Raw genomic sequence first — 27,155 nt, forward strand, 5'->3', positions numbered from 1 at the left:
CCTGTTTGCCCACGGTGGGGCTGCTGGCTGTAGCAAGGCCAATCACAGGAGGTGCACAGAGCTCCCAGCCAGCCCCTCCCCTGGGGTCCCAGCCTCTCCGCTCCCCCGCAGGCAGGCAGCCCCTCCCCCACCCCCCAAAGGACCTGGCCCTGGGACCCTAAAGCTGCCCCGGGATAAGGATGAGCTGCGAGGGTGGGCGGGGGTGCTCCCATGCCCCCCTCCCTGCTTCCTGTGCCCCAGCCCACAAAGCACTAAAGGCCCCAGGCCCCGCACATCAAAGGCCCAGGAAGCGCTTGTGTGGAATTAAGTGTAAACCTCCAGGCATGTGGCTTGCATTTCCAACACTGCTACAGCTTGCTCTGCAGCAGGACAGGCGGTGGAGGCTGGGAACCCACCACCTCTGGCAGGGCGCCCCCGGGGCCCCACGCGGCAGCCTGAGCCTGGGAACTGCAGGCGCCAAACGCTGGCCTGTCCAGCTACAGCGGCCAGGGGGCTGTGCACGGCAAGCCCATGCAGAGTCCCCCAGCTGGGGTGGGGGAGCCCGAGGGACTGTAGCCCAAGCCCAGTGGGGGCCCTCTCCTCAGCCCGGGCAGGTGCCAAGAGCCCCCAGATGGCAGGAAGCAAGGCCCGAGCCACACTTCCCAGGCACCACTCAGAAGGTTCCAGGGGTGGGGTGGGCAGATCGATGGGGCCGCAGGAGGAGGCCCCCAGGAGTCAATGACCCGGGGCCTCGTCGTGGGCCTCGTGTCTGCAGAGCTGGCCGAGCAAAGACCAGCAGCCGGGGGTCAGGGCCGCGCCGCGGCCCCACGCCTCTCCCCACAGCTCTGCTGCCGGGGCTCCCCGCTCTAGGACCCCCGAGGCGGCCCCCCACTCTGGCCAAGGCTGCCCCGGGGACACTGGCAGGGCCCCACTCTTCCCAGCATGGGCAGCATGGGGCTCTGCCTCCAGGGGGTTGAACCTGGAGCTGGATAGGGAGCTGCAGGCAGCTGAGACCCCCACCCCACCCCCACCCTCAGTCTGGCCTCCCAGGGTACCGACTGACGTCAGCACAGCCCTGAAGGAGGAGGGGGCGTCCGCCTCCCTGGGGAAGGCCCTGAGACCCCAGGAGAGGGGCAGATAAGCGAGGGAACATTGGGGCCTGGGTAGGGCTTGCCCCTTGGCCCACGGGCGGGCAGGGGCGGGAGGAGGGGAGGCCCCTGGCCCCTCCGTGGGAACGGCCGCCACCATCAGTCTCGGAGGGCTTAGCCTGGAGGGACCGGGCTCCAAGAAGCAGACACACAGCTGCCGGCCCCCTCCCCGAGGGAAGCCCCCCACTGCCCGCTACCACCCTTGCTCCCGACCCTCGCCAAATGGAGATTCGGGGGCCCCTGAGATGGGGCTGTGCGGGAAGTGGCCGGGGGGCTTTGCAAGGGGCCTTCGGCGCCAAGGACCCCCACCCGGGAGCTCATGGCGTCCTCCCAAGCCCCCTCTGCAGGGTGGGAGGCCTGACGAGGTAGCCAGCAAGCTGTGGGGGAGGGGCTAGGTTCTGGGGCTAGACTAGAGGGTGGTGGGAGCGGGGAACAGGCTGACGGATGGGGACAGCTGCCGGCCCTTGCGCGGACGGGCCTCCTTCTCACGCCGGAGCCCCCCGGCTGCCCCATCAGTCACGGCCCACCCAGGACCGTGCCGAAGGCATCCACATCCCACATCCCTAATCCTCCCGCCCTTCTTCCAGAGAGTCCAGGCGTTCGGCACATTTTCCGAATTCTCAGGCCGTTGCTGTTCCCTCCTCAAATCCCTCGCTGCCCCCCACAGCCCCCCCCCTGCCATGGGAAACGCTGCCGCCGCCCGTGTCCAGGCTCCGGCCCGGGGCGGGCCCGGGAGCAGCTGGCCGTGCCCGGGCAGCTGGGAGGCACGGGGCTGCCAAGGGGCAGAGCCGGGATTACGGGGGCGTCATGGGACAGCCACCAGGCGGCTACCCAGAGTTTCTGGGGGCCCCAGGGAGGCCCTGGGAAGATGCACACGGGACTCCCAGCTGGACACAGGCCCCGCCCAAAGCGTCCATCTGCCCATGCCCCAGCCCCCTGGCTCCAAGCATGGGTGCCAACGTGTCCAGCCAGGGTCCTGCCCGAGGAGCCCTAGGCCAAGGCTACAGGGGTTCTGCAGGGTGGGCTAGGTGCCGGCTGTGGTCCCACGCCCCCACCTCGGCGTGCCTGGGTGCCTGGGAGGCCGAGGCTGAGGCAGAGACAAACTCCAGGCCCCACTGCTGTGGCCTAAGTGGTCATGCGGGCCTGGCCTGCAGGGGGAGGGCAGGTGGACTGCTGATAACAGGGGCTTTCTCTGCCTGGCCGGCAGTGGGGGGTTGGACCCCTCCTCCTCCCCCATCCCAATCAGCGCCTAATTGCGCAACTGGTGCTTTATCGGCTGCCTTCCCGCAGTTATCCTCAGATCTCAGCGCAGCTCCGCCTTTGCTCCCGCCCACCCCCCACCCGGCCTCCCCTGCGGGCCCCTGCCTGGCCGTGGGGCTCTGCTGGCTGCTGTTTGGGGGGGGTCTCACTTCCTTGCCTCTCCTCTCCTCTCTGTAGCAGTAAAGCAACATGGCTGGGGGAGCCACGTGGCCGCCTTTGCCCTGCTGGGCGTCCCTCTGCCTCCACTGTGCCAGGCCCACAGCAGCCTGGGCTGTCCATGGCCTGCACCCTCTCCCTCAGAGCCCTGTGCTGGCCACAGTCAGCCACCCACTCTGTGACGGGCGGGGGCCGGGAAGCTGGAGGCCTCAGGCCAGGGCGGGGAGAGGGGGCAGGTGAGGGACCACCAGAGAGGCCTTGAGGTCCTGAGCCCCCTCCTGAGAGCTGGCCGGAAGTACACAGCCCGGCCCCCCTGGCCTGGCCCTTCCCACGGCCCCCCGGAGGTAAAGCACACCTCATGTAAGGGTCACCGGGTTGCTCGTGTTTGTGTGTGGACGTGGACACACAGGGCAAGCAGCTCCCTGCAAGCCACAAGGCACGGACGCCCCCACGGGAAGCAGCAGGCAGCGCGGCGCGGGCAGGACCGAGGGCCAGGCGGGGCTGGTCCCAGGTGACCGGCTGCCCGAGCCCGGGGCCTCGCCGCCCCACTGCCCACCTGCCGGCTGAGGGGCCCGCACAGCTCTGACAGCAGAGATGGTTTCACCTCCCAGCCTCTGGTTGTCATTAGCCACTGCCGGTGGGAGGCAGGCCGGGTGGGCAGGCTCAGCCCGCAGCCAGAGGATGGAGGCGCACGTGGGGCCACCTGGGCCTCATTAGCCCGGAGTGGGGAGAGGGGAGGAGGAAGGGCCCGCCCCAGGCTGGGGAGCCCCACCCCCTCTCCAAGCTGCACTGGGGACGTGCTCCGGGCCCACCCAGGGCCCTGGGGCCCTCTGCGGCAGAGGAGGCCGGAAGGAAGGGTGGGGGCTCAGAGCCCTGTCCTCCTGGTCCCCAAACTGCCCCTAATTCTGATAGGCACCCAGGAAGGAGCCCCCCGCTCTGCCCCAGCCGCTGCCCAGTCCAGCCTCCCAGGAGCTGCCGACAGTGACAGCCCCCAAGCAGAGGGCGCAGCTGCCCCGGCCGGCACCCAGAGCCCCCCGCGTCCCAGCCGCACCCTCAGATCCCAGGGTAGGGGGGGCGGCTCAGGTCTGGATCAGGTCTGCAGGGTGTGCCTGGCTCGAAGCTGCCCCCCCCAAACCAACAAGCTGAGGCCGGCAAGGGAGGCCCTGGGGTCCACACCCAAGCCCTAGGACCCCGCCTTGAGGGTCCCCACACCCATCGGTAGACCCGGTGGCCCGGCTGCAGGCGGAATGTGCCAGATGGCTCCTGGGAGAGGCAGAGGGCGGGCGGGGCCGGGCGGGGCTGACCTGAGCAGGGGACACGGGGCCTCTGGCAGCATCACCTCAGTGCTCGGCCCCATTGGGCAAATCTGCACTAAATGAGGCGCAAACCGGCGCCAAGGGAACAGGGATGTGTGCTTCCTTCTTAATCCCCTTGGCCGGGCGTTTCCGGGCCTGGACAGCTTGTTGGAGGGGAAGGCTGCCCAAGGGCATACGGGCACCCGCCCGGGACGCCCCGGCAGTGACCAATCCCCGGCCGGCCGGGTGCGTGCCCCGCACCCCGCGCCTTTCCCCAGCCTGCTGGTGGGGGAGCGGCCACTGTGGGTCCCCGAGGCGAGACGCTTGAGGATGGGCTGCGTCTGCGGCTGAAGGCGCACGAGGCAGGGATGGAGGACACCTTCGCCGTCCCTGCGGCCCAGCCTTGGAAAGTACCCCCCGCCCCCAGGCCCCCCGGCAGGGACCTGGACACCACGGGCAGGAGCCTGGCACGGCCACCACCGGGCTGGGGACAGGTCAGTTCCAAGGCATCCAAGCTGCAGCTCTGGGGGTGAAGACGGCAAGTCCTCCAAGATCGGCCCGGGCCCGACCCCCGGGGAGCCCCAGGACTGCCCACGATGGCCAGGCGGGAGGCGGCCCCCACACAGGAGGTGGCAGCAGGGAACCCACATCCTCACCTGGGAATGGCCACCAGCTGGGACCTGGTGCTCTGAGGCTCCTGCTGGGGCACCAGGAACTGCCCCTCAAGCCCACCGCCGGCCTCCACGGGGGTCCTGAGGCCCCTCCGACCTGGCTCCCCCCTCCCGGGGCACAGGAAGGCTGACGTGCTCACGGGCAGGGAGCCCCGACTTGGGGAACCGCTAGCCCAGGGAGTCGAGGTCCCCACAGACCTCGGCTGGGAGCTGGGTGCCTCCCGCTCCCCATCCCCGCCCCCTCCTGCCCCTCCATCTTGAGATCAACAGCGCCTAACACTTTTCTGGGGCTTCCTCCGGACGGGGGACAGGGAGCCCGGGGGCCCGGGGGAACCTGCAGGGAGCAGACCTGGGCCCGAGCGTCCTGCTCTCTGGCCACTCAGGCCACTCGGCCCGGCCGGGGGTCGAAGCCCCCAGTGGTGCCGGGCAGTGCTGCCCTGGACCTCCAGACCCTGAGCCCTGCCCAGGGCTCCCGAGCCGAGAGCAGCCCACGCCCGGTCGCTCTCCACACGTCCACGGCCCCCACCCCGGGAGGCCCTCCATCCCCCCCCACCCCGAACATTCTGCTTGCTTCCTGGACCCTCCTTACACAGTGATGGGCAGAAGGCAAGCTCAGGATCAGAGGGACTCTGGGCCCGCGGAGATGGTGCCCTGGGGACTTGGCCAGGGGCGTGGGCGTTGCGGGGGGCATGGGGAGCCCAGTGGGAAAACCCGGCTGGGATGGCCTGGAAGCAGGCAGGCCAGGGCGTGGCTGGACGGTGAGTGGTACCCTGGGGTCCGGAGCTCTGCGTGTGGCCACACCCCCGACTGCTGCGGGAGAGATGCTCCCTCCTGCCCTGGAGTCCCCGTGGGCAGTGCTGCCTCCTTCACGGAGCGGCCCCGGGGTTCCCTGTGTCCTGTGAGCCCCCAGCAGGAGTGGACCGTGGGCCTGCCGCTGGCCCGTGTGCACAGCCGACCCGACGCCCGCGCCAGGACCACCGGGATCTTACTTGAGCACGAGGGGGATCCCGCCGGCCAGTCCTCCGGTCCAGCCCTCTGGGGCCGTGGCCACCCTCCTGCCCGGCCCGCAAGGGCTCTGGCCATTTTGCTCCTCGCTGGGTTGTGCAGGAGGCAGGGCAGAGAGGGAAGAGGTGTCCCCAGGGGCAGGGTGGACAGGCTGCAGCACGCAGGGCCCGTGGGGAGGGCAGTGTGGCCGTGCCCCTGGCACCCGGGGCCCGCCGGCCCTGCTGGCCTTGGCCGGCTCCCCCCGCCCCCGCCCTGCCGGTGTGTGCCCTGCACCCGCTGGCCTGAAGCTGCCTGCTGTGTGTGGCGTTCGCAGAAACTGCTGACCCCCTGATCAGGCCCTGCAGGTCAGGCTGGGCCCGGAGGGACAGGAAGGAAGATGGAGCCCCCGCGCCCTGCCCGGCCCCAGGCACTGGCCATCCATCTCCTGTTTCCAGGGCACCCGGGGACGGCCTGGCCTGCACGCCTGCTGCTGAGCTTCGGGCCTCACTGGGAGGACGGGGAGACGTCCAGCCGCCGGCCGCGTGGCTTTGTCACCCCCCTGGGGGGCCGTGGACAGCCCATCCCTCTTGGGAGCAGAGGAGATGGCTTCTGGACCGAGCTGCAGGGCCCTGTGCAGCTCTGGCCGGCGGAGAGCAGGAAGGAGCTGAGATCGGGGCAGGCTGGGCCTCCCCTCCACGGTTCGCCCCTAGGGTGATTCTGTCCAGCGTCCCCACACCCACCCTCCAAGCTGTGCACCTGCCGTGGGCTGCGGTTGCAGGGCCCGAGAAGATCATAGCTGGGGGGCGGGGGGCTTGACCTGAGCCCAGTGATCCCCCCAGGAAGGGGTCATGAGACAGAGGAGAGGGGCCCTGGCTGGGGAACAGGACTGCGGGTGACCCCTGGGAGCCGAGCAAGGCCCAGGGTGGCCTGAACAGTGCAAGGTGGGGACTGGGAGGGAGGAGAGGTGGGAGGTGGGGCTGGAGGGTCACTCCCTGCCCCAGCCCTGGGGGGTGGGGGGGAGGGAGGGGCAGTGTCCAGGCAAGGGTCCAGGGAAGATGAGGCCAGTAACTGGGGGGACTCTGGGCCACGGGCCTCAGGGGATGGGGCATCCCGCTGGGCTGCAAGGGAGGCCAGTGGCCCCGGGGCACTGGGCTGGGGTGAGCACCACGGCTGCCCCGCCCCCGCCTCCCCACCCTCCCGCAACTCCCGCTGGATTTCATCAGGTGCCACCGAAACCTGGCTGTGACATAATGAGGCAGGCAGGGGTCGGCGGGGTGACCTCCGGTGGCCCCAAATCAAAATGACCCGGCAAACAGGCCCGGACCCTTCAATTAGGAAGAAACACAAAGAGCAGGGTTTTCCCACCGCCCGCCGCACGCAGGGCCCGAGCTGAGGGCCCCCGCGCACACCACACGGAGGGTCCCCGGCCCCCCTGGCCCGGCCCCTCGGGGAGAGTGGGGGCCGGCACGGCGCCGGCCAGCGGAACAAAGGATGGGGCTGGCGGGGGGTGGGGAGGAGCAGCCGCACCAGCCGGCAGAGGGACCCCCACGTGGCCAGGGCAGCAGACTGCACGGCTCCTCTGCCCCCTCCCCTCCAGGTGTTATGGGAGGGGGGAATACTTTTGCAACTGCGGGCTGGGAATCTCAGCTAGAACATCTAGTGTCAGAAACCCAGATAAGACACAGCCCTGGGGTGGGGAGGGAGGGAGCGGAGCCCTCCCCCCAGCAGGAAGCAGCCGGCTGGGGGAGGTGCACTGCTCACTCCTGAGAGGCCCTGGCGGCCCAGTCTGAGGGTTCTGGAAGGGCGGGGCGGGGGGCGGCGTGCCCTTCTGGGTGCCCTGGGCTGCCCGGCCTGGACGCCGCTGTGCCCGGGGCTCAGGTTCCCGAAGATGCCTCGGCTTGCTGACCCCTGGTTCAGTGCCCGATTTAGGCTCCCGCAGGGCTCAGGTTTCGGACAGCTAAGCCGGAACAGACGCCTTGGCCATCACCGCAGGCGACCCTTGTCCGGCTGCCACCTGGTCCCACAGCGCCACCCTGGGTTGAGGTTTGGGCATGTCCCACCCTGGCCTGGGCTTGGCTGTGGGTCCAGGCTGAGGCCACACCGGGGCTGTGGGCATTGAGGATTCGGGGCTGCCCAGGCGGCCCAGGTGCCGGCATCGGGCGGTGGGGGGGACGGCGGGCAGAGGACCTCAGCACTCACTCTCCCCTGCACCCCCGGTGAGAGCCCAAGCTGTCCAGGCCAGAAGGCCCCGGGCGAGGGCAGTGCAGGTCCCCCGGGGGCAAGGCTGCTCGTGTGCAAGACCCTGTGCTCTGGGACCCCCTCTCGGGTGGGGGTGGTAGGCAGGTGCCCCTTCAGGGACTCGGCCTGGTTTCGGTCAAGAGGCCCATCGGACAGAGCCTGAGGCCAGCGTCCAGTCGTCCAGCCGTGCTCCTCGACCGCCCCCACCAGGCGGCCGGGCCACAGCGCTTCCCCCAGAGACCGCCTGGCTGGGACCCTGCCTGCCACCCTCCGCTAGCCTCAGGCCCTGGCGTCCGATGGCGGGGTCTCCTTAACGGACAGGGCTGTTTGTGCTGTGTGCCCAGGAGCACCCGGACGCCGTTCCCACACCCCCCTGAGCTCCTGGGGGACCCCAAGACCTGGCACGCTGGCCCCAGTCCGTGGGGGTGGGCAGAGCTGGCGGGGCACCAGCCTTGGGCTGCTTCTCCCAAACCTGGCAGTGCCCCCCTCGTTCCAGGCCCCGGGAGGTGGCCCCTCTGTTGTGGTCTGTTTGCCTGCCCCTCCCGCCCGTTGCCCCGGTGAGGGACTCACACCTGGGAGGTGACTCAGTGTGCCGGGTGCGTGCGCCGTGTGGCCTGCAGTAGCACCCGGCCGCCTCCCAGGACTCTGGAGCCTCGGGCCAGCCCCAGCCCTCGGCAGGAATGTTCCATGAGCCTGGGGGCAAGCATGGGACCCCACGTGTCGGGCAGAGCCCGCCAGGCTGGCGCCTGCCTCTCCTCCTGCTCACCCTAGTCCTGGGGTCCTCCGGAGCCCTGTCTCCCTCGTTCCCGGCCCGCTGTGCCCCTCCACACCTTGGGGTGCTCCCCCCACTGGCCCCTGATCCAGGTCCCACTGCACACAGAGGGGGCCCCGGGGTGGGGAGAAGTGGGTGAGGACGTCGGCCCAGGGAGGGGACGTGGGTGACCGGCTCAGCTTGGGCGGCAGAGACGGACAGGCCGGCCCGCCGACCCCTTCCCAGCCCCCTTGCTTGGGGGTCTTCTAGCTGAGGGTCAGAGGCCTCAGGGCAGCAGCCCCCAGGAAAATCCAAGGTCGGCCGACTTCAGAAGCTGCCGAGTGCCCGGGGCCAGCTTGAGTGACGGGGACACCTGTGCCCTCTGCACACAGCGGCTCCTATTCCGGCCGATGGCGTCGCGGATGAAGGCATTCCTGGTGCCCCTCCTGGCGCCCCCCCAACCCAGCAGCTGTCGGCTGCCCTCACCCGGCACAAGTGGCCGTGTTCCGCCAAAGCCCCTCTGAGGCTCGGAACACATAGTTTCCCCATTATGTCCCCGCGGAGGGGCCTGGCGGATTCAGCTGGGGGAGGCCCGGGGGCCGTTCTGGGAGGCGAGGACGGGCGGCAGCTGCTCCTAACCCTGCGGGCCTCCTCCGGGGCCGCCTGCCCGCCTGTTATTTTTAGGAGTTCTCTTCTAGAGCGCGTGAGGCCCCACCGCCACCAGGTCGTCCCAGGTCCTGGGACACCGCGTGCGCCGCCCGCTTCTAGGCTGGGGGCTGGGGGCCCAGCTCCCCTGATGCCGGGGTCCCGGCTGCCTCCAGCTTCCCAGCAGGGAGCCGGTGGTCCTCCCTGGAGTCCCCACATCCCCATCCTCTGGGCCGCCACAAGACTGGGCTCAGCACTGCCACCCAGGGCCCCACAGCTGTTGGGGGGAGATCTTGCGGGAACCCAGGAGGGCAAGGAGGGCGCACACCTGGACGGTGGCTTTTTCCATCGTGCTGCGGGAGACCTTGGCCCAGAGCCTGCAGGCTGACAACAGGGGAGCCAGCAGGACCCCCAGGGGGCAGGGCCAGCACCGTGCACCCTGCATCGGCGTCCTGGCCAGGGACAAGACTGCATGAGAGGTAGCCATGGGTCCGGAGCCTGGTGCTGGTGAATTGTGAGCACCCGAGGGGAGTGAGACGCCACCGGGGTCCCAGCTGGGCCCTGATGGGGCGGCAGCAGCTGCCCACAGGCACAGGGAAGTCGCTGGCATCTCGGGGCCTGGGCGGGCCGGCCACGCCACCTCCTGGCCAGGCCAGGGCCAGCACACAGGGCCAGCGGTGGTGCCACCACGGAGGAACCAGGGTTCCTTCCTCTGGGCCTGGACTTCTGGTGCCCTAGCCCGGCTACACTCCGCCCCACTGTGGCTGTGTGGGGGACAGAGAGGCCAAGCAGTGCCAAGGAGAGGGGGTGTGGCTGCTGGGATCCTGATCTGACACCCCCAAGAACACAGGGCTCCCCCCGTCGGCCTGGCCTTCTGTGTCCCCCCCACCGCCGCCCCAGGCCCCCAGCACCACGGCCTCCATGTCCTGAGAAAAGATAAGCCTCAGACAAGGCTCCATGCTCGCAAGGCTGCAAGCTCAGGGTGGACACCAGGACCCTGGACCTCCGGCCCCGGGCCATACCCCACAGTCCTTCCTGCCTCAGGGTGACGGCCGGACACGGGCAGGGTCTGCACCGCCCCCGGCCCCTGGGGAAGTCCGCTGCCCTGGCAGGCCGCCCTTCCCACTGCCTCCTCGGCCGTGGCTGTGGCAACAGAGCCGTGAGGGCCACCACACGGGGACTGGCAGCCCCTGGGGTTCACAGGAAGTGGGCGGGGCTGTAGCCCCGGCTGGAGCTGAAGGGGAGCTGCCGTCTGGGAGGGCCCTTTCCCCAGGGATACCCCTCATTCACTCACACATGCACATTTGCACACGCAGACACCACGTGACATGTGCACATGCCTGCACACATGTGTGCACGTACACTCATACCCGCGTGCATGCACACCGGTGGGAAATGGCCGGCCCCTCCCCCTCGGGCAGCAGGCATGGGGTTTTATGAGGGCTACAAATCAGACATCACACACTTTGTGGCTGACACGGGTTTATAAGAATCACTGAGGGCCCTGTCCCAGAGGGAAGCGGGCACGGCGCGTCCAGCCGCTGCCGACAGGACCGGGATGCGGGCTGAGCACCCCCTGCCCTGCCCCCACCGCAGGGACGGGCTGCACCCAGGGACTCAGGGATGGGGGCGCAGCAGGCAAGGAGAGAGCAGGGGACCCCCTCCCGGCCAGGCAGCCGGCGCAGCTCCGAGATGCACCTCGCAGGCACCTCCTCCTGCCCGGCACGTGGCACCCCTCCCCAGCCCCCACTCCAACACCCCCTAGCAGACACGGGGCTCGGGGGCCCGGCACACAGAACCTTGGCCATCCAGGCCTGTGGGGGCACCCACACTTGGAGAGGGAGACAGCACTGCCCGCCACGTGGGCAGAGAAGGGACAGGCCCGGCTTGCCCGCCAGGGTCCAGACCAGGCCTCATCCTAGGGCCCTCTTGGGGGAGCCCTGAGCAGTGGCGGGCACGGTGCAGTGCCAGGGCACGGTGCAGTGCCAGGTGGCATGGACAGCAAGACAGGGGAGCCTGCTGGGACCCGCTGGCCCTGCCCTCCCAGGGACGTGGATGCCACGGCCGCCTCTGTCCTTGCACAAGGGTCGGCTGCAGGCGCCAGGGTCTTGCTTCTGGGACACGCGCCTGGGACCCTCCTCACCCGCCTCCAGAAGTCCCCGCGGAGGGCCAGGGGAGGGGACAGCCCCTTCACTGCCCGCGTCCCTCGGTGATGGAGGGGGCAGGGTGGCTCTGTCTCGGGCGCGCTCACTTGCGCACGTAGGCAGTGCAGCCCCAGGGAGCCCCCCGGGGGCCCCCGCGTCTGGCGAGGCAGAGCCAGGGCAGTGCAGACGTGCAGAGGAGGCCCAGGGATGGGAGCAGAGCACAGCCAGGCCTGGCCGTCCCCGGCGGTCACAGAGCCAGGGCCCCAGCGTCTGCAGAGCCCGAGGCCAATCAAAGCCAGATGTGGCTGCATCCCGCACGCTGATGCCTTGGACCGGGAAAAGCCTTATTGACAAAGAAATAACGCAGTGATCTGGGGGGATTGGTGCTGGGGATGATCTCAGGCGGGGTGGGGGCGGCAGACGCAGATGCTGAACAGGACTCAGGCGCTGGCCTCCAAGGCCGGGGCCTCGCGGGGTGCAGCTCCCGGGAGCAGAGGAGCCCCGGACACCTCGTTCCCCTCCCCCAGGGTGCAGCTGGGACACAGCGAGGGGGGCTGGTGGGGAGGGAACACGGCCTGAGGCGGTGGCTGTGCCACTGTTGGTGCAAAGATGGTGCAGGTATCCTAGCCACAGACGCGAGGACAGCCGAGGGACGGAGCGAGCCCGGGCCAGCACCCCTTCCTCTCTCGGCACGGAGGCTGCCCCCAGGCCCTGTTAAGGCCTTGGCAGCCTGCTCTGCCCACCCCAGTCATGCTGCAGACTGCCCCCCCACCTGGGGGTACCCCGTCTTCTGGCGTCCGTGTTCCCTGTGACAGGCAGGAGCAGCCCAGCACGGCCCAGAGTGGGGGGCAGCCGGGGCGCGCCCGGGCGGAGGGGGACCGGCACAGTGGGACCCTCTGCATCACGGAACATTCCTCGGCCCTAGAAAGGGAACCCTGAGAGCATGTCATAAAGGGCCACGTGTCACAGGGCTGCGGCCACCGGGAAGATACAGGACAGGGACCAAGGACAGAATTCTGCACTCTGGAACCGCACTGAGCCACGGGGTCGCCCACGTTACGTGGGAGTCCTGTGCGGCACAGAGAAGGAAGCCCCGCTGCCGCTGACCCGGGGGCGCCCAGTCCTCTCCCCAGCGCCACCTGCCCCAAGCCTCCTGTCCGGGAGGAGCAGCCAATGGGCAGATGCGCAGCGGCTACTCAGCCGGCCTCCCCTCCACCAAGCCATGGCCGGGGTTGGCGGATCACTGGTCACCGGCCACAGAGGACACGGACGCTAGACATGGATGCTAGAAGATGGGGTCCCCCCAGGTGCGGGGCTGCCTCCAGCAAGGGGGTGAGGAGAGCAGGGTGTCCAGGCCCCGGGCCCTCCAAGCTTGGGCCCCTGTGGCTTGTTCCCTGGCCATGGCCTCCAAGGCCAGGGCCACAAAGGAGAGCCAGGTCCCAGATGGTGGCTGGCCAGCGGGGTTCCCCTCCCCCAGGGCACCCCGACTCTTAGCTGGAGCTGCTGGGGTCCAGCGTGTCCACCATGGGCCAGGGAGCACGTGGGCAGGCCTGGGGCAGAGGGGTGGCCCCTGCCAGCACCTCACCTTCCCTCTGGCACAGTGAATGGGCGACCCCTGCCCAACGACCAGTCGACCCTCAGCCCAACAGGAGGCGGCCCCCGGGGGCAGGAGTAGGGGTGAAGGCAAAGGCCCCCCACCACGCCGGGGGGGCCCGGGACCATGGGGGCCAGGCCGCTGCTGTCAGAGATGGGAGAACCCAGACTGGTGGGGCCCCTGGGACTGGGCCCGCTTCCAAGGTCCCCGAGCAGCCAGCATCCTGCAAGCCCCTCCCTCCCCGGCCAGGCCTTCTTTGTGCCGCTGTGAGCAGAGCTCCATGGGAGCTGGAGGGGGTGCCCTGGGGGCCCCCCCGGATTGGACAGAGCCCTAAGGCGTCGTGGGGTGCTGTGTGTGTTGGCTGTGGCCGGGGTCGCTCCCTGAGAGGTGAGAGCGGCCACTGTCCACTCCCTCTCTCCTCCCTGTCACTCACCCCCTCTCCTGTCTCACCCCCACTCTGCATGCTTGCAGGGGGGACCACAAGGTCCCCTCTTGAGGCCCCGCTCCCAGCCGGCCCCTTTCCGGGGCCAGCAGGAGAAATGAAAGGGCCACTCCTGAGGCTGCTCCCAGCGCTCCTGCCCAGACGGCCCCAAAGCACGCGGGCCCAAACTGCCCGGAGCTGGGGTTGCCCGCTGCACCCCCGGGGAGCTGCCTGGACCCGGGACTGGGGGTGCGGCGGCTTGCCACCCCTCCCCCAGCCTGGCCCTGGTGGGGAGGAAGGGCCTGGTGTGGGGGACGCTGGGGCTGCCACGCGTACAGCACAGGCTGGGGTGGGGGCTGGGCCGGGGGCGGGGTCTCCAGGCAGAGCCAGCCAGAGGAGGAGTGGGCTGTCGGGGCCCTGATGGACTGCGACCTTGGCTGCACCGCCCAGTGCCCCTGAGGCCCAGAGGATGAAGCACGGCCCTCCCCCCACTGCGGGGGGGGGGGGGAGGGTCCCGGGGCTTCAGGGCCCCATGAATTATTTCTCTAAGGAAAGCAGTCGCCGCCATTTCTCCGGCTCCACTTCCTGACCCTCCCTCCCTTTAAGTCAACAGTGGAGGGGGAGCTGGCCCGGCCTCCACCCTCCAGCCCAGGGTGTCTTGCGGGCTCCTGTCTCCTCCGAGAGACCCCTGGGGGGCTGCCCCACAGAGGAAAGGGCCAGTCCCTGAAGCAGGACCCCCACCACCAACCCTGAGGCTGCTGGTCCTGGGGTATGTGCCCCCCGGCCCCGGGCCCAGGGGTGCAAGGCCTGTCCCGAGCACCCAGCTGGGTTTCTTTGCTCCCTCCCAGATCTCTAAACCAGGCCCCTCAATCTCAAACCCACTCCGGGACGCATGCAAACACGGGTAGACACACAGCCTCCTGTGTCCCCTGTGACACATCTGTGTCCACGCGCGGCCCCGCCGTCCGCACACCGGAGTCCCCCCACACCGCCTGTTCCCAGGGACCGTGTGCAAACCATGGTTGCATCAGAAGGGCCCGCCACACCTGGGTAGCCCCTGCAGGGCCAGCTGCACCCAACGGACGTAGCCTGGGCCCAGCACCCCCGAAGACGCACCCCGGCACCGAGAGCCACCTCAGCCACTGGGTGCCCAACGGGGCAGGGCTGGGGCTGCGGCCTGTGTCGACCCAGAGATGAGAGCCTGCTGGGGTCTGCCAGGCGGCTCTGCCCAGGACCGTCCTCACACAGACCCCGATGTGTCACCGTGCTCTGGCCGGGGTCGGGGCGCCAAGGACAGGCATACGTGGGGCCCTGGGGACGGCACTGCCGCGTGGGGCCTGGGCCGGGCGGGAAGCGAGGGCAGAGGGTCCGGAAGGTGCGTGTGCAGTGGGCTGCACGTCCCAGGCCTGCCGGCCCGGCCAACTCCAGGGCCCCGTCCCCTGAGCAGCCCGCCCTCTCCCCGCTGCAGCCCCTCCTCAGACCCCTCCCGCCAGCCGACCTGGGGATCCCCTCCCTGAGCCGGTCGGGGGCCGGAGGGCATCGCCTTCCCCTGCTGGAAGGGGGCTCCCAGGCTCGGCGTGTGCCTGGGCCCCGCGCGTGGCAGGAAACCGACTCCTCCTGGTTCCAGTACGACTTTTATTTGAGCTGCCCCTGGGGTGTGTGTCCCTGTCACAGGCTGAACCAGCCGGGAACCCCACCACGCCGGGGGTCGGCGCTCAGCCGCTGCCGCTCGGCCTGCAGGAGGTGGTGCCGGGCGTCCTCAGGGCCGTCCTGGGGGCCCTGCTCCTTCACGGGGAACAGGTCGGGAAAGGTGAAGCGCTGTCCGTGGGCCTGCGAGAGGGAGCAAGGGGACTCCGGCTCAGGCCCCCGGCCCCAGCCCCTCACGCGGGAGGGAGGTGAGGCCGGAGTCCCCGGGCAGGGTCCCTGCCTGGAAAGTCAACACGCAGCTTTTATCCAGCGGGGAAGCCACTTCCTGGGGACAATGCCCCCTTTCAGGGGAATTATCTCCTTCAAGCCACATCTGCACCGGGCCTGGGCTCATTAAAAGTGGCCCAGCAAAGGGCCCATTCACCAGAGCCCGGCAGCCCAGCCGGGCTTGGGGCAGCAGCGAGGCGCGGGGAAACACGCAAACAGCGTCTGGTGCCATGCTAGAACTTTCCATCCAAACACCGAGCGGCCTCCACCCACATGAAAGGCGGCCCTCCTCCCCGTGCGGAACTTGGCACATGAGACAGAGCGCACAGAGCAGCGTACACGCACACAGTCTATAAATCAAGGCTGGCTTTGCAAATTAGCTCTCGCTGCGAGCTCAGCGCGGCCAAGTCCCGCCCGGGGCCCCCGAGCCTGTGGGCCGGGGAGGGATCCCGCCCGGGGGTGGGGGTGGGGGTCGGGGGGCCCAGGCAGACTCAGGGGTGCCACCGCAACCTGCCAGCAGCGCTGGGGGCGCCCGGACCCCCGGCTCGGGAAGACCCTCCCGAGGAAAAGCGGCACCGTGCACTTGGCTCCGCAGACCCCGGGTTTGGGCAGGAGCCAGGTGTGACGTGGGGCGGCCCCGGCCCCGAGCACGGAGGCCCAGGACTCGGGCTGGCCGAGCCACGTCGCGCGGGGCGACCGGGAGGGGAACCCCAGAACTGACACTGTGGAAGGCGAGCACGCAGGCGGCTGGGGGTGTGGGGCTCCCCCGGGGAGGACGGGGCAGAGACTTCCTGCCGGCCGGCCGCCTCGCTCTGCACACGAGCCCTCATGGCCGCACGCGGCTGGCGGCCCGCTCACTCGATGCGCCTGCTGCTACGTGGGTGACCCGGCGCTGGCTCACGGGAGGCGGCAGGGACAGGACAGCGGCTCCCACAGGTGGCAGGGGCTGAGCACCCCTACTCTGCTCCCCTGCCCTGGGCAGGCGCCTGCGGGGCTTGGGGGTCCCCGCCGGGGCGGGGTGGGGGAGCGCAGCCCTCTCAGCCTGCACTTCTGGAAGCGGGGGCGGTGCCCACCAGGGCCGGGGGACTCCCAGCTGCCCGCCCACCCCAGGGAGGGCGCGCCGGCCCCCCGGGAACGACGTGAGGGCTCGGGTGACTGACAAGCCACGTGTAACCATAGCTCGCCTCCGAGGGGAGGCGCGGGGCCGCCGACCGCGTGCCCGACAGAGACAGATGGGCCTGCCCGCGGGCACACAGACGCCTTTATAAGGACAAGGCAGCCTGCTCCACCTGGATTGGCTGCCTGCGCGCATGGAGGCCCCAGGCCCCGGTCACGGCGGCAACCGTGCCTGTCAGTCAGGAAAGGTGCCCGCGCCCTGCTCCCCTGCACCCTGCCTGAGGCCCGGGACAGGCCGGGCGGGGCGTTCCTAAGAGCGCTACTGCCACCTCGCGGCCCGGGCAGCCACGAGCGCAGGGAAGGCAGGAAGCGCCCCCGCCCCCACGGTGTGGGTTCCAAGACCCTCCCAGGGGGGCCTCCCAGGGGTGGGGGTGGGGGCTCCGCAGAGCTCAGGGACCCCGCGGCAGGGCCGGCTCTGTGCCTCTGGGGCCCGGGAGGGCGCGAAAAGGGACGAGAGAGAAACCCGTCTGGTTCCGCAGGGGCTGAGCGCACCATCTCCCCGGACAAAGCCCGCCTTCTGAGGAGTCAGAGGCCAGGCGGGGGAGGGGGCCACGAGGCAGCTAGAATCTGGGCCACAGCCCTCCCCAGTGCACAGCGCTGCACCCCAGCCCCCCACAGGCCACAGCCCCCAGTGCACAGCGCTGCACCCCAGCCCCCAACAGGCCAGAGCCCTCCCCAGTGCACAGCGCTGCACCCCAGCCCCCCACAGGCCACAGCCCCCAGTGCACAGCGCTGCACCCCAGCCCCCCACAGGCCACAGCCCCCAGTGCACAGCGCTGGACCCCAGCCCCCCACAGGCCAGAGCCCCCAGTGCACAGCACTGCACCCCAGCCCCCACCCGCAGGGCTGGACTTGGGGGACCAGTCCCCCTCTGTGGTGGCGTCTGCCCGCAAGATGTGGCGCTGAGCTTGGGTGCCTGGAGCCGGTCCAAGGCGTCTCGCGCGGCACGTGGGGGCCGGCAGTGCTGGACGCTGCTTTCTGTCAGCCCAAGCCCACCAGGCACATCCAGGCCGCCAGGAAGTCCCGAGGCCCCCGCCCCCGCAGCGCCGCAGCAGCCCCCTGGCTCCCCCGCCGGCCGGGCCCCGCTCACCAGCTGCACGTAGGCCACCTTGTAGTCCGGCTTCTTCAGCCGCACGTTCCTGTGGTCTCTCTTCCTGTTGGAGCCTGCGGGGAAGTGCGGGGGACCTCACCCCAGCTCCCAGCAGGGGCCCCTCCACCCCCACGCCCAGCCCCCACCTGGGAGCAGCGCCCCCACCACCCCTGACAGCCTCACGGCCCAAGGCCGCCAAAAAACACGGCTTTGTTAAAAGATAACACATTTTTTCAAAAGCATTTAGAAAAGAAAGAAAAGTTAAAAACGAGTATCTTTGTTAAAAAATCGGTGTCTAACTGACCAAGGCAACTTCTCCGGGGTTGGGCCCTGAATTCGAGCCCCCGCAGGGCAGGCCCAGGCCCAGGAGGCCCTGCGGGGACACTGGCCAGACCAGGCGGGGAAGCCCCTGGGACCCCCGTGCGCCCCGCAGACACCTGGGAGGCAGAGCCGGCTCAAGCAGCCCCCACGCAGGACGGAGCCCGGCTGCTGCAGGCTTGTGGGGCGTGAACCACTGGGTGGGAGACCCCCTCCGCCTTCCAAATAAAATAACACAAATTCAGAAAAAAGCCAGAGGGCAAGCGAGGGGAGGGAGAGGGGTGTCGGGGGCACAGAGGGGTTCTGCTGCCCAGCCTCGGCCCGGGCGCCTGCCACTCACCGTGCTGCACCCGCGTCCGCACGGCGGCCACCGGCACCTTGTAGATGCTCTGCAGGTAGTTCCTGAGGTCCACCCTGGTCATCCTGGGGAGGCACGGGCAGGGAACGGGCTCTGGAGTGGGGCACGCACGGACACGCCCCCCCCCCGGCTCCACCCGCTGGACACTGGGCCCCCCGGCCGTCTCCTCCACACACTCAGGCTCGGGGCGGCAGAGGGGTTCTCACTCGCCAGGGTCCCTGGCTGCCCGGCGCCCGGCTGGCCCTGGAGCCGAGCACTGGCGCCCGGGGTTAGCCTAGGCTCCCCGGGTCAGCACCATGGCTGCCTGGCAGTGAGCTCAGAACCTGAGAGGCCACTGTCTCGGGCGGTTCCGCCAGTGGCTCCCGAGCCCCGGCCCCGGGGAAACTCAAGACCAGAGCGAGCCGGGGCGCCCACCAGCAGCACCGGGCTCTGGGCAGGAGGGGCCCCGGCGGGCAGGCCTTACTCCATGGGGATCCGGAACTGCACGGTGTCCTCGGGCTGGGCCGTGCCAGGCCGCACCAGCTGGATGAAGAAGTTGGTTCGGAAGATGCGGAGCTGGGGGCCCCCCAGCTGGTACAGGGGGTACCTGCGCAGATTGGGGTCCCAGTCACACACAGAACCGGGACTCCACACCCAATGGGCCCGCCCGGCCCAACCCAGCGTGGGTCTGGGGGCAAAGGGGCCACGGACCCCCAGGCAGGGCCAACAGTGACCTATGAGACAGGCGGGGACCCCACGCACAGGCTCCCTTGTGGGTGGGGGGCCCTTGCACAGCGCAGGCTGAGCTGGGCAGGTGGCGAAAGCAGTGTCCCCTCCCAGGCCAAGGCCGCTGGCCGCTAGGGCAGGCGCCCGGGAAGCAGCGTCTGAGAGCCTGGGCAAGGCAGGTGGGGTGGCGTGGGCACATGGGGACCGAGCTGGGGCCCTGCACGCGGCCAGTTCTGGGCCAGCACCCAGCACCATGTTGGGGGGAGCACGGACGCTGCACTGAGCCTCGGGGCCGCCACGAAGGCCACCGGCTTCTAAAGGGAAGACGAGGCAGGCGTGGGGCCCCAGGGGCCGGGCTGGCCGTCCTGAGCCTGGGGTGTTGACTGCGCCGGGCAGCCCAGCTAGGACCAGGGACGCTGGCCAGGCGGACACCGCAGGCTGGCCCCCGCCCCGGCCCCGCGAACTCTGGGGCTGCGCTGCAGGCTGGGCGGTGGGCAGTGGAGAAGCAAGGGCGGCTTTGAGTGGGGGAGGGGCCCTGTCTCACCCCCTCCCCCCAGGTCGGGCCGCCCTTGGACCCCTGGTGACTGACTGTGGCTCTGCACATGGACAGTGTGGGGACCCGCCCCGTGCCGGCGGGAAAGGGGGTGCAGCTGCGTGCACAGACCTCGGCTCCCCATCTAACGCCGAGGGGGGCGGGCCTGCAGGCCCGAGGCCGGTGGGGGAGGGCGTGGACTGCAGGCCCGCCCCCCACCCGCTCCAAACCCCGAGGCCCACGGGGGACCCCTCCCCGCCGTCCGGAGGCCCGGCACGTGTGGCTGGCCCACCCTGCCCCGCTGGGGTCGCCCTGCGCGCCCTGGCCACCTCCAGAGGCCTTCCAGCCGCAAATGGCTCCTCACTTCCGGCCCCCACCCCAAACCGGGCCCCACAGGGGCTCACGCACTTCCCACCCTGGCCCGCGGCACGCGAGGGGCTGCAGGGGCGCCCGGGCCTCGGCAGGGGGAAGCCGCGCGGGGGTCCCCAGGTTGCCCCCCCGCCAGGGGCCCCTCCGACCCTTCTTCACTCGGGGCTGCCCCCAGCCACCCGGGAAGCCCCGGCCCCCCGCCAGGGCTCGCAGGCGGCCCCGCCGGCCTCGGGAGGGGCCGAGGCCACGCGCCCCGCGGCCGTGCGCGCCCCAGGCCCGGCCCCGGCCCCCAGCGCGGCGGCGACCCCGGCCGAGCCTCCCCGGCCCCGCCCCCGCGCGCGGACCCCCACTCACAGCACGTTCCGCGCCATGGAGCCGCACCGCTTCCGGGCCGGCAGCGGAAGGAGCGGCTCCCGGCCGGCGCGGTCGCGCGCGGACAGCGCCCCCTGGCCGCAGGAGGCCGCAGCCGGCCCGCGCACGCACGCACTGCCCCTCCGCGGCGGGCACCGCGCCTCGCATGCCCACCACGCGCGGGGGGACCCCGCCGTCGTCCGCACTCCGGGGCCCTGTCTTCCACGACACACTACCGCACGAGGGGTCGCCGCGCCCCCTGGCTTCGGACGGCTCAGGGCCTCGGTGGGAGCAGCGCCCACCCCCAGCCCGAGACCTTGGGGCTTGTGGGCGTGGGGTGGCCGAGGGGTGTCCACGGCCGGGGTCAGATGCCCTCTCTCCCCTGGCCTGGGCTGCTTGCCCCTCCCTCCCCTCCCTGCCCGTCCAGCCGCCCCCGACACGCCAGGCCTGTCCACGCAGCCCCTGGTGGCCTCTACTGCTGCCAGGGCCCGGGAGGAGGCTGGGTGCTCCGGCGCACCTGACTTCTCCCACGCGCCGGCGTGTGCCCTGGGGAGCCCCGTTGCGCCCGTGAAGTCTGCCATGGGGCTGGGGACGTGGAGCCAAAGGACCCTCGCAACCAGGGCGGGGAGACCGGGCCAGGGCGGGCTGGGCCTGGGGCTCTGAGACTGTAGTGCCCCCCTTAGGGGTGCACGTGATGATGGCTGGGACCCCCGGGGGTCCATCCTGTAGAGGGAGCAGCTGCTGGCAGCAAGAGACCCGCCTGGCTGGGGTGGCTGGGTCCATGCCTTGGGGGCTGAGCCACACCCGGCCAGGGCCCCAGGAGAGCTGGGGGGCTTGGGAGGGGCGTGGGGGTCCCAGGAGGGCGCCACGTTGCAGCCCGCGGGTGTGAACTTCGGCCTCAAGCTGGGCCGTACCTGGAGCAGGGCGGAGTCTGCGCAGGGGGCTGGGGGCTGGAGGGAGCAGGCTCAGCTGCCAGGTTCTCTGACGGCCCCACCGGAACCGGCCTGGCCCCCAGGTGGGCAGGGTCTCGCCCCCCACCCCCACCCCGTTCTCCACCCGGCACACCCTGCCGTCCGCCCGTCTTTGGCGGTTGGCATAGAGGAAGCCCAGATGGATTTGAATCCGCCTGAACCGCGGACGATTTTGTTTCTTCTCCGTTTCTGTAACAGACGTTTTATTTATTTAATTTTTTTCCCTCGGAATGATTGGAGGCTGACTGATGGAAAACAGAGTTCCCAGAGCCCCCTCCCCGTCCCCTCCCCGGGCCTCAGAGCTTGTGCCCGTGCGGTGCCCCGTGTCTGTCGCCGTGTCGCTGCCACCACACCCCAGCTCAGCCCTCCTGTGGCAACCAGTGACCCGGGCGCCATCGGCACAGTTTTGCCTCTTCCGAGGGGGACCCCCACGGGGTCCCCCAGCCACTGGCCTCGCCGGGCGGGCCCTGTGCACGAAGCCTCCTCCCGGCCTCGGGGAGGCCCCAGGGAGAAAGGGGAACGGGGTCCCCCGTTTGTGTCCTCGGCCCACCAGGTGCCACGCAGGCAGGTGGTGATGCACACTGTGCCACAGACGCCGCGTGTGGACCCGAATTTCCAGCTCACTTGGGCCACACCTGGGGTCAGGACGTCTGGGTCCTATTGTCAGAGGGGCGTGGTCATGGCTTTCGGCCAGGAGTGACAGCTGCCAGCAGCCGTGATGACCCTGTGCCGTCCTAATGGGCACGCAGTTCCTAAGTGCCGGCACAGGCGCTCATGGGTCAGGATCTGCAGGGCCCAGATGGTTCTGGTGGATGAGGGACGGGTTAGAGGGTCACGGACACGGGGGGCTGCACAGTGCCCTCATTCATTCATTCATTCAATCATTCATTCATTCACCCCGTCGATACCCAGCGGGCCAGCGTCCTCCACAGTGAAGCAAGGCCAGGACTCCCGGGTGCAGGGGGGGCATTGGAAGTCTTGGGGGACAGCAGGCCCCCGGGCCCTGGGCAGCAGGGACACCACGGGCCCCTGGGCCCCCTTCTCTCTCACGGCATCAGAGGAGGGTGGGCTCTCAGGAGCAGGGTGCGGGGCGGGGAGGGCCCCGGGGCCTCCTGCTGCCTGGCCCGGACTGCAGGGGCAGGGGCAGGGGCAGGAGGGACCCCGCCCACTGCAGGTTTGCGGCTCAGGGAGGCAGGCCCTGCTGCCACCAGGCCTCCGTGTCCTAGCCCGGACCTGGCACAGGCCTCCAAGGGGGCAGGGGGCGCCCTTCCGGCTTGGTGCTGGGTGAATGGCAGGGGACGCCTGACTCAGGCCGGGCAGGGCGGGGAGGCCGTCCCGTCCTCCTGCCCAGCACGATGGTGGCCTGGGGGCCTCGTGTCTCTGAGCGCATGTAGCCACCGGGCCTGGTGGGGTGGCAGTGGCTGGACACGGGGACAGAGCGTCTGCGGGGTCTCCCTTGGACACAGGCAGCTGCTGCTGCTCCCCAAGTGTCCGCAATACCAGGGCTGGGCCAGGGTGAAGCTGGGAGCCAGGGGCTCCACTGTGTCTCCCACGTGGGTGGCAGGGACCCAAACACTTGAGCTGGCACCTGCTGCCTCCCGGGATGCGTTAGCAGGAAGCAGCGTAGCCGGGACTTGAGCCAGCGCTCCTGGAGGGGAGTGGGTGTCCCACGGTGGGCTTGGTGCCCGCCCCGGGATGCCCTGCTTAGGGGCATAGCTCGGGCACACTGCACTTCAGCCGCCCATCATTGCTTCTGCTTGGGGTGGGAGTGAGGCCAGCCCTCGGGACGCCTGCATCTCATATCGGAATCCCTGGGTTCGAGGCCTGGCTCTGCTCACTGCACCCTGGGAGGCTCAAGTGCTGGGGCCCCTGCCACCCACGTGGGGGACCCAGGTGAAGCTCCTGGCTCCTGGATTCGCCCGGCCCAGCTCTGGCTGTGGCTGGCATTTGGGGAGTGAACCATTGGGTGGAGGATCTCTCTGTGTCTCTCTGCCTTTCGTGTAAGTAAACAGAAAGGGCCACGCTCACATGGAAATCTCTGAAGGACAGAGGCCGACCTGCGACATGCCCGGGGCCACGGGGCAGGGCTGGGCCTGGCTTTCGCAGGCCCTGCCGGGCCCTCGCGTCACACGCGGCCGGCCTGCATGGGCCTGAATGTGGCCAGCGGGTGGTACGCTCAGTCCCTGCTTCAGCCTCGCCTGTGGGCCCGAGGGCTGCCCGGGACTCGACCCTCCATGCCTGACGTTCGAGATTCCAATCTGTCCCCTGCCGTGGAGGTTTGCGGGCCGCCCTTGGCTGCTCTGCGTCAGCTCTTGACCAAACACTAAGACTGTTTCTCCCGGTCAGGGCCCCGTCTCCCGACCTGTTTGCCCTTCCTGGGCTGTGTGCGTCCAGTGTCATGGCTACAATAGTTCTGCCCAGTGTAAGCTACAAAGCCCCCTTGGTTCTTAAGTTTGATGTGTAGACCGGGACCCTTGTGGGGTGCATTTTTGTAAGCCGTGGTGAGGTAGGACCCGGGTTTGTTGGGTTCTGGGGCTTTGGTTTTGCTTGGCTGGTGACTGGGATTTTGTCAGCAGTCAGTGGTCTGCACTGGCAGTGTTCTGCTTTGCAGCATCAGCGACCTGTTCTGGCTGCCCTAGCTCTGGCCCTGGGTGGCAATGCTGCGAGGATTTCTTTCCCAGGGCCGGGCTCTCAGGAGGGAGCAGGGACGAATTCCATGAACAGAGCTGGTCCTTGGGAACAGCAGACGCAAGGGACTCACAGGCAGCCTCCGGGAGGGGGGCGGGGGGGCGGAAGCTTTGCAGGCTGAAAAGAAGACATTTATGGGCGCCCTCTGATGCCCCCGTTGATTGATCTCAGGGCCTGGAGGCAGGGGCTGGCGTCAGCAGCTGGGTGCGGGCGCCCGGGCCGGGGGGCCGAGTTCCGGGCAGAGCATCTTACGTGGATTGTTGATGTCCTCAAGAATGTCGAAAACAAACTGCTTACGTGTGGAGCCCAGGGCATGTGGAGGTCGGAAAGGAATGTCCCTGGACGGTCCGCGGGCCCTGGGAAAGTCCTTATCTCGGACGGGCAGGCCTGGGCCGACCCCGTTTACTGCTTCCCGGCTCCAGCTCTGTCTGGCGCAGCGCGGGCAGCTGGCTCAGCACAGTCACAGGGATTGGGGGGCGGACAGCTTAGCAACGGTCACGCACGCAGCTTCTCGGACCCATGGCGTCTGCTGGGCTCGCGGCCGAACTGTGCTTTGGACCCTGCTAGGGTACTGGCCTTGGGTGGCTCAGCCGCCCAGCGGCGGCCCCCACCTCTGGGTCCCCTGCCCCCTTCTTTTTACGGGTTCCGTTGCGTGACATGGCTGTGCTTGCGTGCGTCAGCAGCCCCCGTCTTCCTTTCCGACCCGTCCGCCTGTTGCTCCTTTTTTGAGCCTAATTGCAGGAGCAGCAGCCTCCAGGACAACACCGGGTGGGAGTGGGGACAGCAGGCGCCCCGGGCTCCTTCCTGTGCCCCTGGGAACGCAGGGTTCCCGCTGCCACCGTGGGCCCTTTACGAGGTCCGGGAGGGGCCCCATGTCCCTAGCTTGATGAAGACTTTCCTTCCTTCGTCAGTGGTGCACACTGTTATTTTTCTGTGTGGAGTCGCCCGTGCCTCCTTTTGTTCTTGGTTCACTGGGTGACGACGCTGCGGTCACCCAAGCAGCCAGGGTGCCGGCCAGGCCCTGTGCTGCCGGCCTGGGCTCTGACTGCTCCCAGCGGCTCTCAGCTCTGCCCTGGGCTCTGACTGCTCCCAGCGGCTCTCAGCTCTGCCCGCGTGTTTGTGAGGGAGCCGGGTCTGCACTTGGGCTGTGTTGCCTCCGATTCTGGTGTCAGGGTGCTCTGGGCCCGGGCCGGGCCACGTCCCCTCCTCCTCGCTGCTTGAGGAGTTTGCTGTGTCAGGGGGAACCCAGGTGGGCCTGGAGCTCGCTCCGTGGGAAGTCGCCGCTGCCCTCTCGACCCCTGGCAGACACGGGCTTATCCAGCTTAGCTGACCCCGTGGGATTCTGACCGCTTCTAGAAGTGTCCATTTCCGCTAACTTGTCAGACTTGATGTGCATGGCGCTCCTTCATTCTTCTGCAGGCTCCGGAATCCGCCGTGCCACCTCCCTGTTTCCTGGCTTTGCTCACGTCTGCCCTGTTTTGCTGGGATTTGCAGCCAGTTATGGCTTTTTTTTTTTTTTTTAAATATGTGTTCTGTTATTTTCTGTGCCCCCAGATTCTGCTTGATCTTCAGGGTGCCTCGTCTCGTCCTCTGGGTGCAGCCCCCTCCTCTCTGATGCCCTTGGGGTGAGGGGCTCCCCTGTGTGCTTTCTGATCCCGGGCTCTGGGGGTGCTGGGTCCCCAGGGCTCCCCAATGCCCGTGCTGCTGTCTCTCAGTTGACAATGCTGCCCCATCTCCTTTTTCACTTTTCTTTGACTTGTGGCTTATTTATATGTTTTTTAAAAAGATTTATTTATTTGAAAGGCAGAGTTACAGAGAGAGAGAAAGACAGAGATCTTCCACCCACTGATTCACTCCCTGAATGGCTGCAACGTCAGAGCTGGGCCCTTCTGAAGCCAGGAGCCAGGTGCTTCCTCCTGGTCTCCCATGCGGGTGCAGGGCCCAAGCACTTGGGCCATCCTCCACTGCTTTCCCAAGCCACAGCAGAGAGCTGGAGAGGAATGTGGGGCAGCCGGGACTTGAACCGGCGCCCACGTGGGACGCTGGAGTCACAGGCAGAGGCGCAGCCGACTCCATCACAGCGCCAGCCACTCGTGCCTTATTTAAAAGTGTGCTATTTGTATCCCAAGTGCTTGGGTTTTCCGGGGATCCTTCTGTGGTCCCCATTAGCGATTTATCATCTAATCCCGGCACAGCCAAGACACCCGCTGTGTGATCCCTTTCAGCTTACGAGGACTGCTCTGACTGCCCTGGCCCGTGCTCCGTCCGTGTCGGGCCGTGTCCCCGAGCCCTTGAGGGACGGGCAGTGCTGGGACGTGTGGACTGGCAGCACCGTGCCCGCTCACCGTCTCGCTGCTGGCCCTCGGCTGCGGCCCTGACAGCTGGGAGAGAGGGGGCGGCCTCTTCCCGGCTCCCTCGTGAGGTCCCGGTGTCGGGGGGAGCTGATGCCTGCGCCCCCGTCGCTCTCTGGCTTTGTTTTTGACAGAAAAGTGTTCTTTGCACACTGAGCTCCCTAATGCTCCGGAGTGGACTTGGGGTTTGGTGCGGAGACCCCTGCATCCCATCTGCTCGGCTTCCCCCACCCCCAACACCGCCGCCGGGACCCCAGACTCAGGCTGCAGGGCTGGGGGGGGGAGCGCTGAGGGAGCTGGGGAAACTTTGCTCCAGGCTGGGGTCTTGGCTTCTGCAGGCCGCTGGCTTGGGCCACCGTGGGGGCCGGGGCTGCCCATGCTGGGCCCGCCGGGAGCCCGGGGACCAGGTAAGTGGGGGTCCTTTGCATTCCCTGAGCCCTCCTGCCTACGACCTCTGCTCTGCAGATTCGAGATCCTCCCCCAGCCCCAGTCACCCCCACCGGGTTTTTTGATTGAAAACTGATTATTGTTCAGCGTCAAACTCTCTACTCCCAAAACACACTGTGTGCTTTATTTTATTTATTTTCCTTTTTAAAATCTTATCTCTGCCTCCCTCATCCAGGTTCGTCATTTTCTCCACAGCCCACGCATTTCTCTGTATGCAGAAGGGGCCCAGCGGCACGGGCTTGGAACGTTCTCTGCACAGGAGACGTGCCGGGGACGCAGGGCCCCACCCCCGCCCTGCCAGGCACGATGTCTTCTTTGTGTCACTCACAGCTCCGGCTAAGATCTCAGTTTATCCCTAGCTCAGCAGGCCCAGGCCGGAGCGCTGCGACACCTCCGGTTCCCGTGGCCGCCTTGGCCTCTTGTGGCCTTCAGCTCGCCCAGTCCTGCTTTGTCTCCTGGCCGGCTGTTGGTGGGAAATAATAAAACACACTGATTTACAGGATGTCTTGTGCCTCTGGCTGCCTTCCTGGGCTCCCTCGCTCTTTCTGAAGCCTCTCCCGCCGGCCCCCCCGGGACCCCAGGAATGCGCGCGGGGGACC

General features: G+C 68.8%; 1 protein-coding gene across 2 annotated transcripts; it reads right to left on the reverse strand.

The window, feature by feature from the left end:
- Positions 1-14,907: 14,907 nt before the first annotated feature.
- On the reverse strand, positions 14,908-20,226 carry MRPL23 (mitochondrial ribosomal protein L23). 2 transcript variants are annotated; one of them, XM_070058393.1, is made up of 5 exons: positions 20,103-20,226; positions 18,606-18,728; positions 18,125-18,207; positions 17,467-17,540; positions 14,908-15,116 (listed from the first exon to the last, which is right to left on the reverse strand). In XM_070058393.1, the coding sequence occupies exons 1-5, from the start codon at positions 20,117-20,119 to the stop codon at positions 14,955-14,957; spliced, it is 459 nt and encodes a 152-aa protein (XP_069914494.1). In that variant the 5' UTR covers positions 20,120-20,226; the 3' UTR covers positions 14,908-14,954. The 2 variants fall into 2 exon arrangements, with proteins under 2 accessions (XP_069914494.1, XP_069914515.1); XM_070058414.1 differs by lacking the exon at positions 20,103-20,226 and adding an exon at positions 19,672-19,742.
- Between the last annotated feature and the right edge of the window lie 6,929 nt (positions 20,227-27,155).

Source organism: Oryctolagus cuniculus, chromosome 1 (assembly GCF_964237555.1).
Source record: "Oryctolagus cuniculus chromosome 1, mOryCun1.1, whole genome shotgun sequence".
NCBI lineage: Eukaryota > Metazoa > Chordata > Mammalia > Lagomorpha > Leporidae > Oryctolagus > Oryctolagus cuniculus.

Coding starts and splice junctions, on each gene's coding strand:
- MRPL23 (XM_070058393.1), bottom strand. Junction 17,541..18,124: donor GCGGACGCGGGTGCAGCACG/GTGAGTGGCAGG, acceptor ACTTCCCCGCAG/GCTCCAACAGGAAGAGAGAC. Junction 15,117..17,466: donor AGGTGGCCTACGTGCAGCTG/GTGAGCGGGGCC, acceptor TCCCTCTCGCAG/GCCCACGGACAGCGCTTCAC.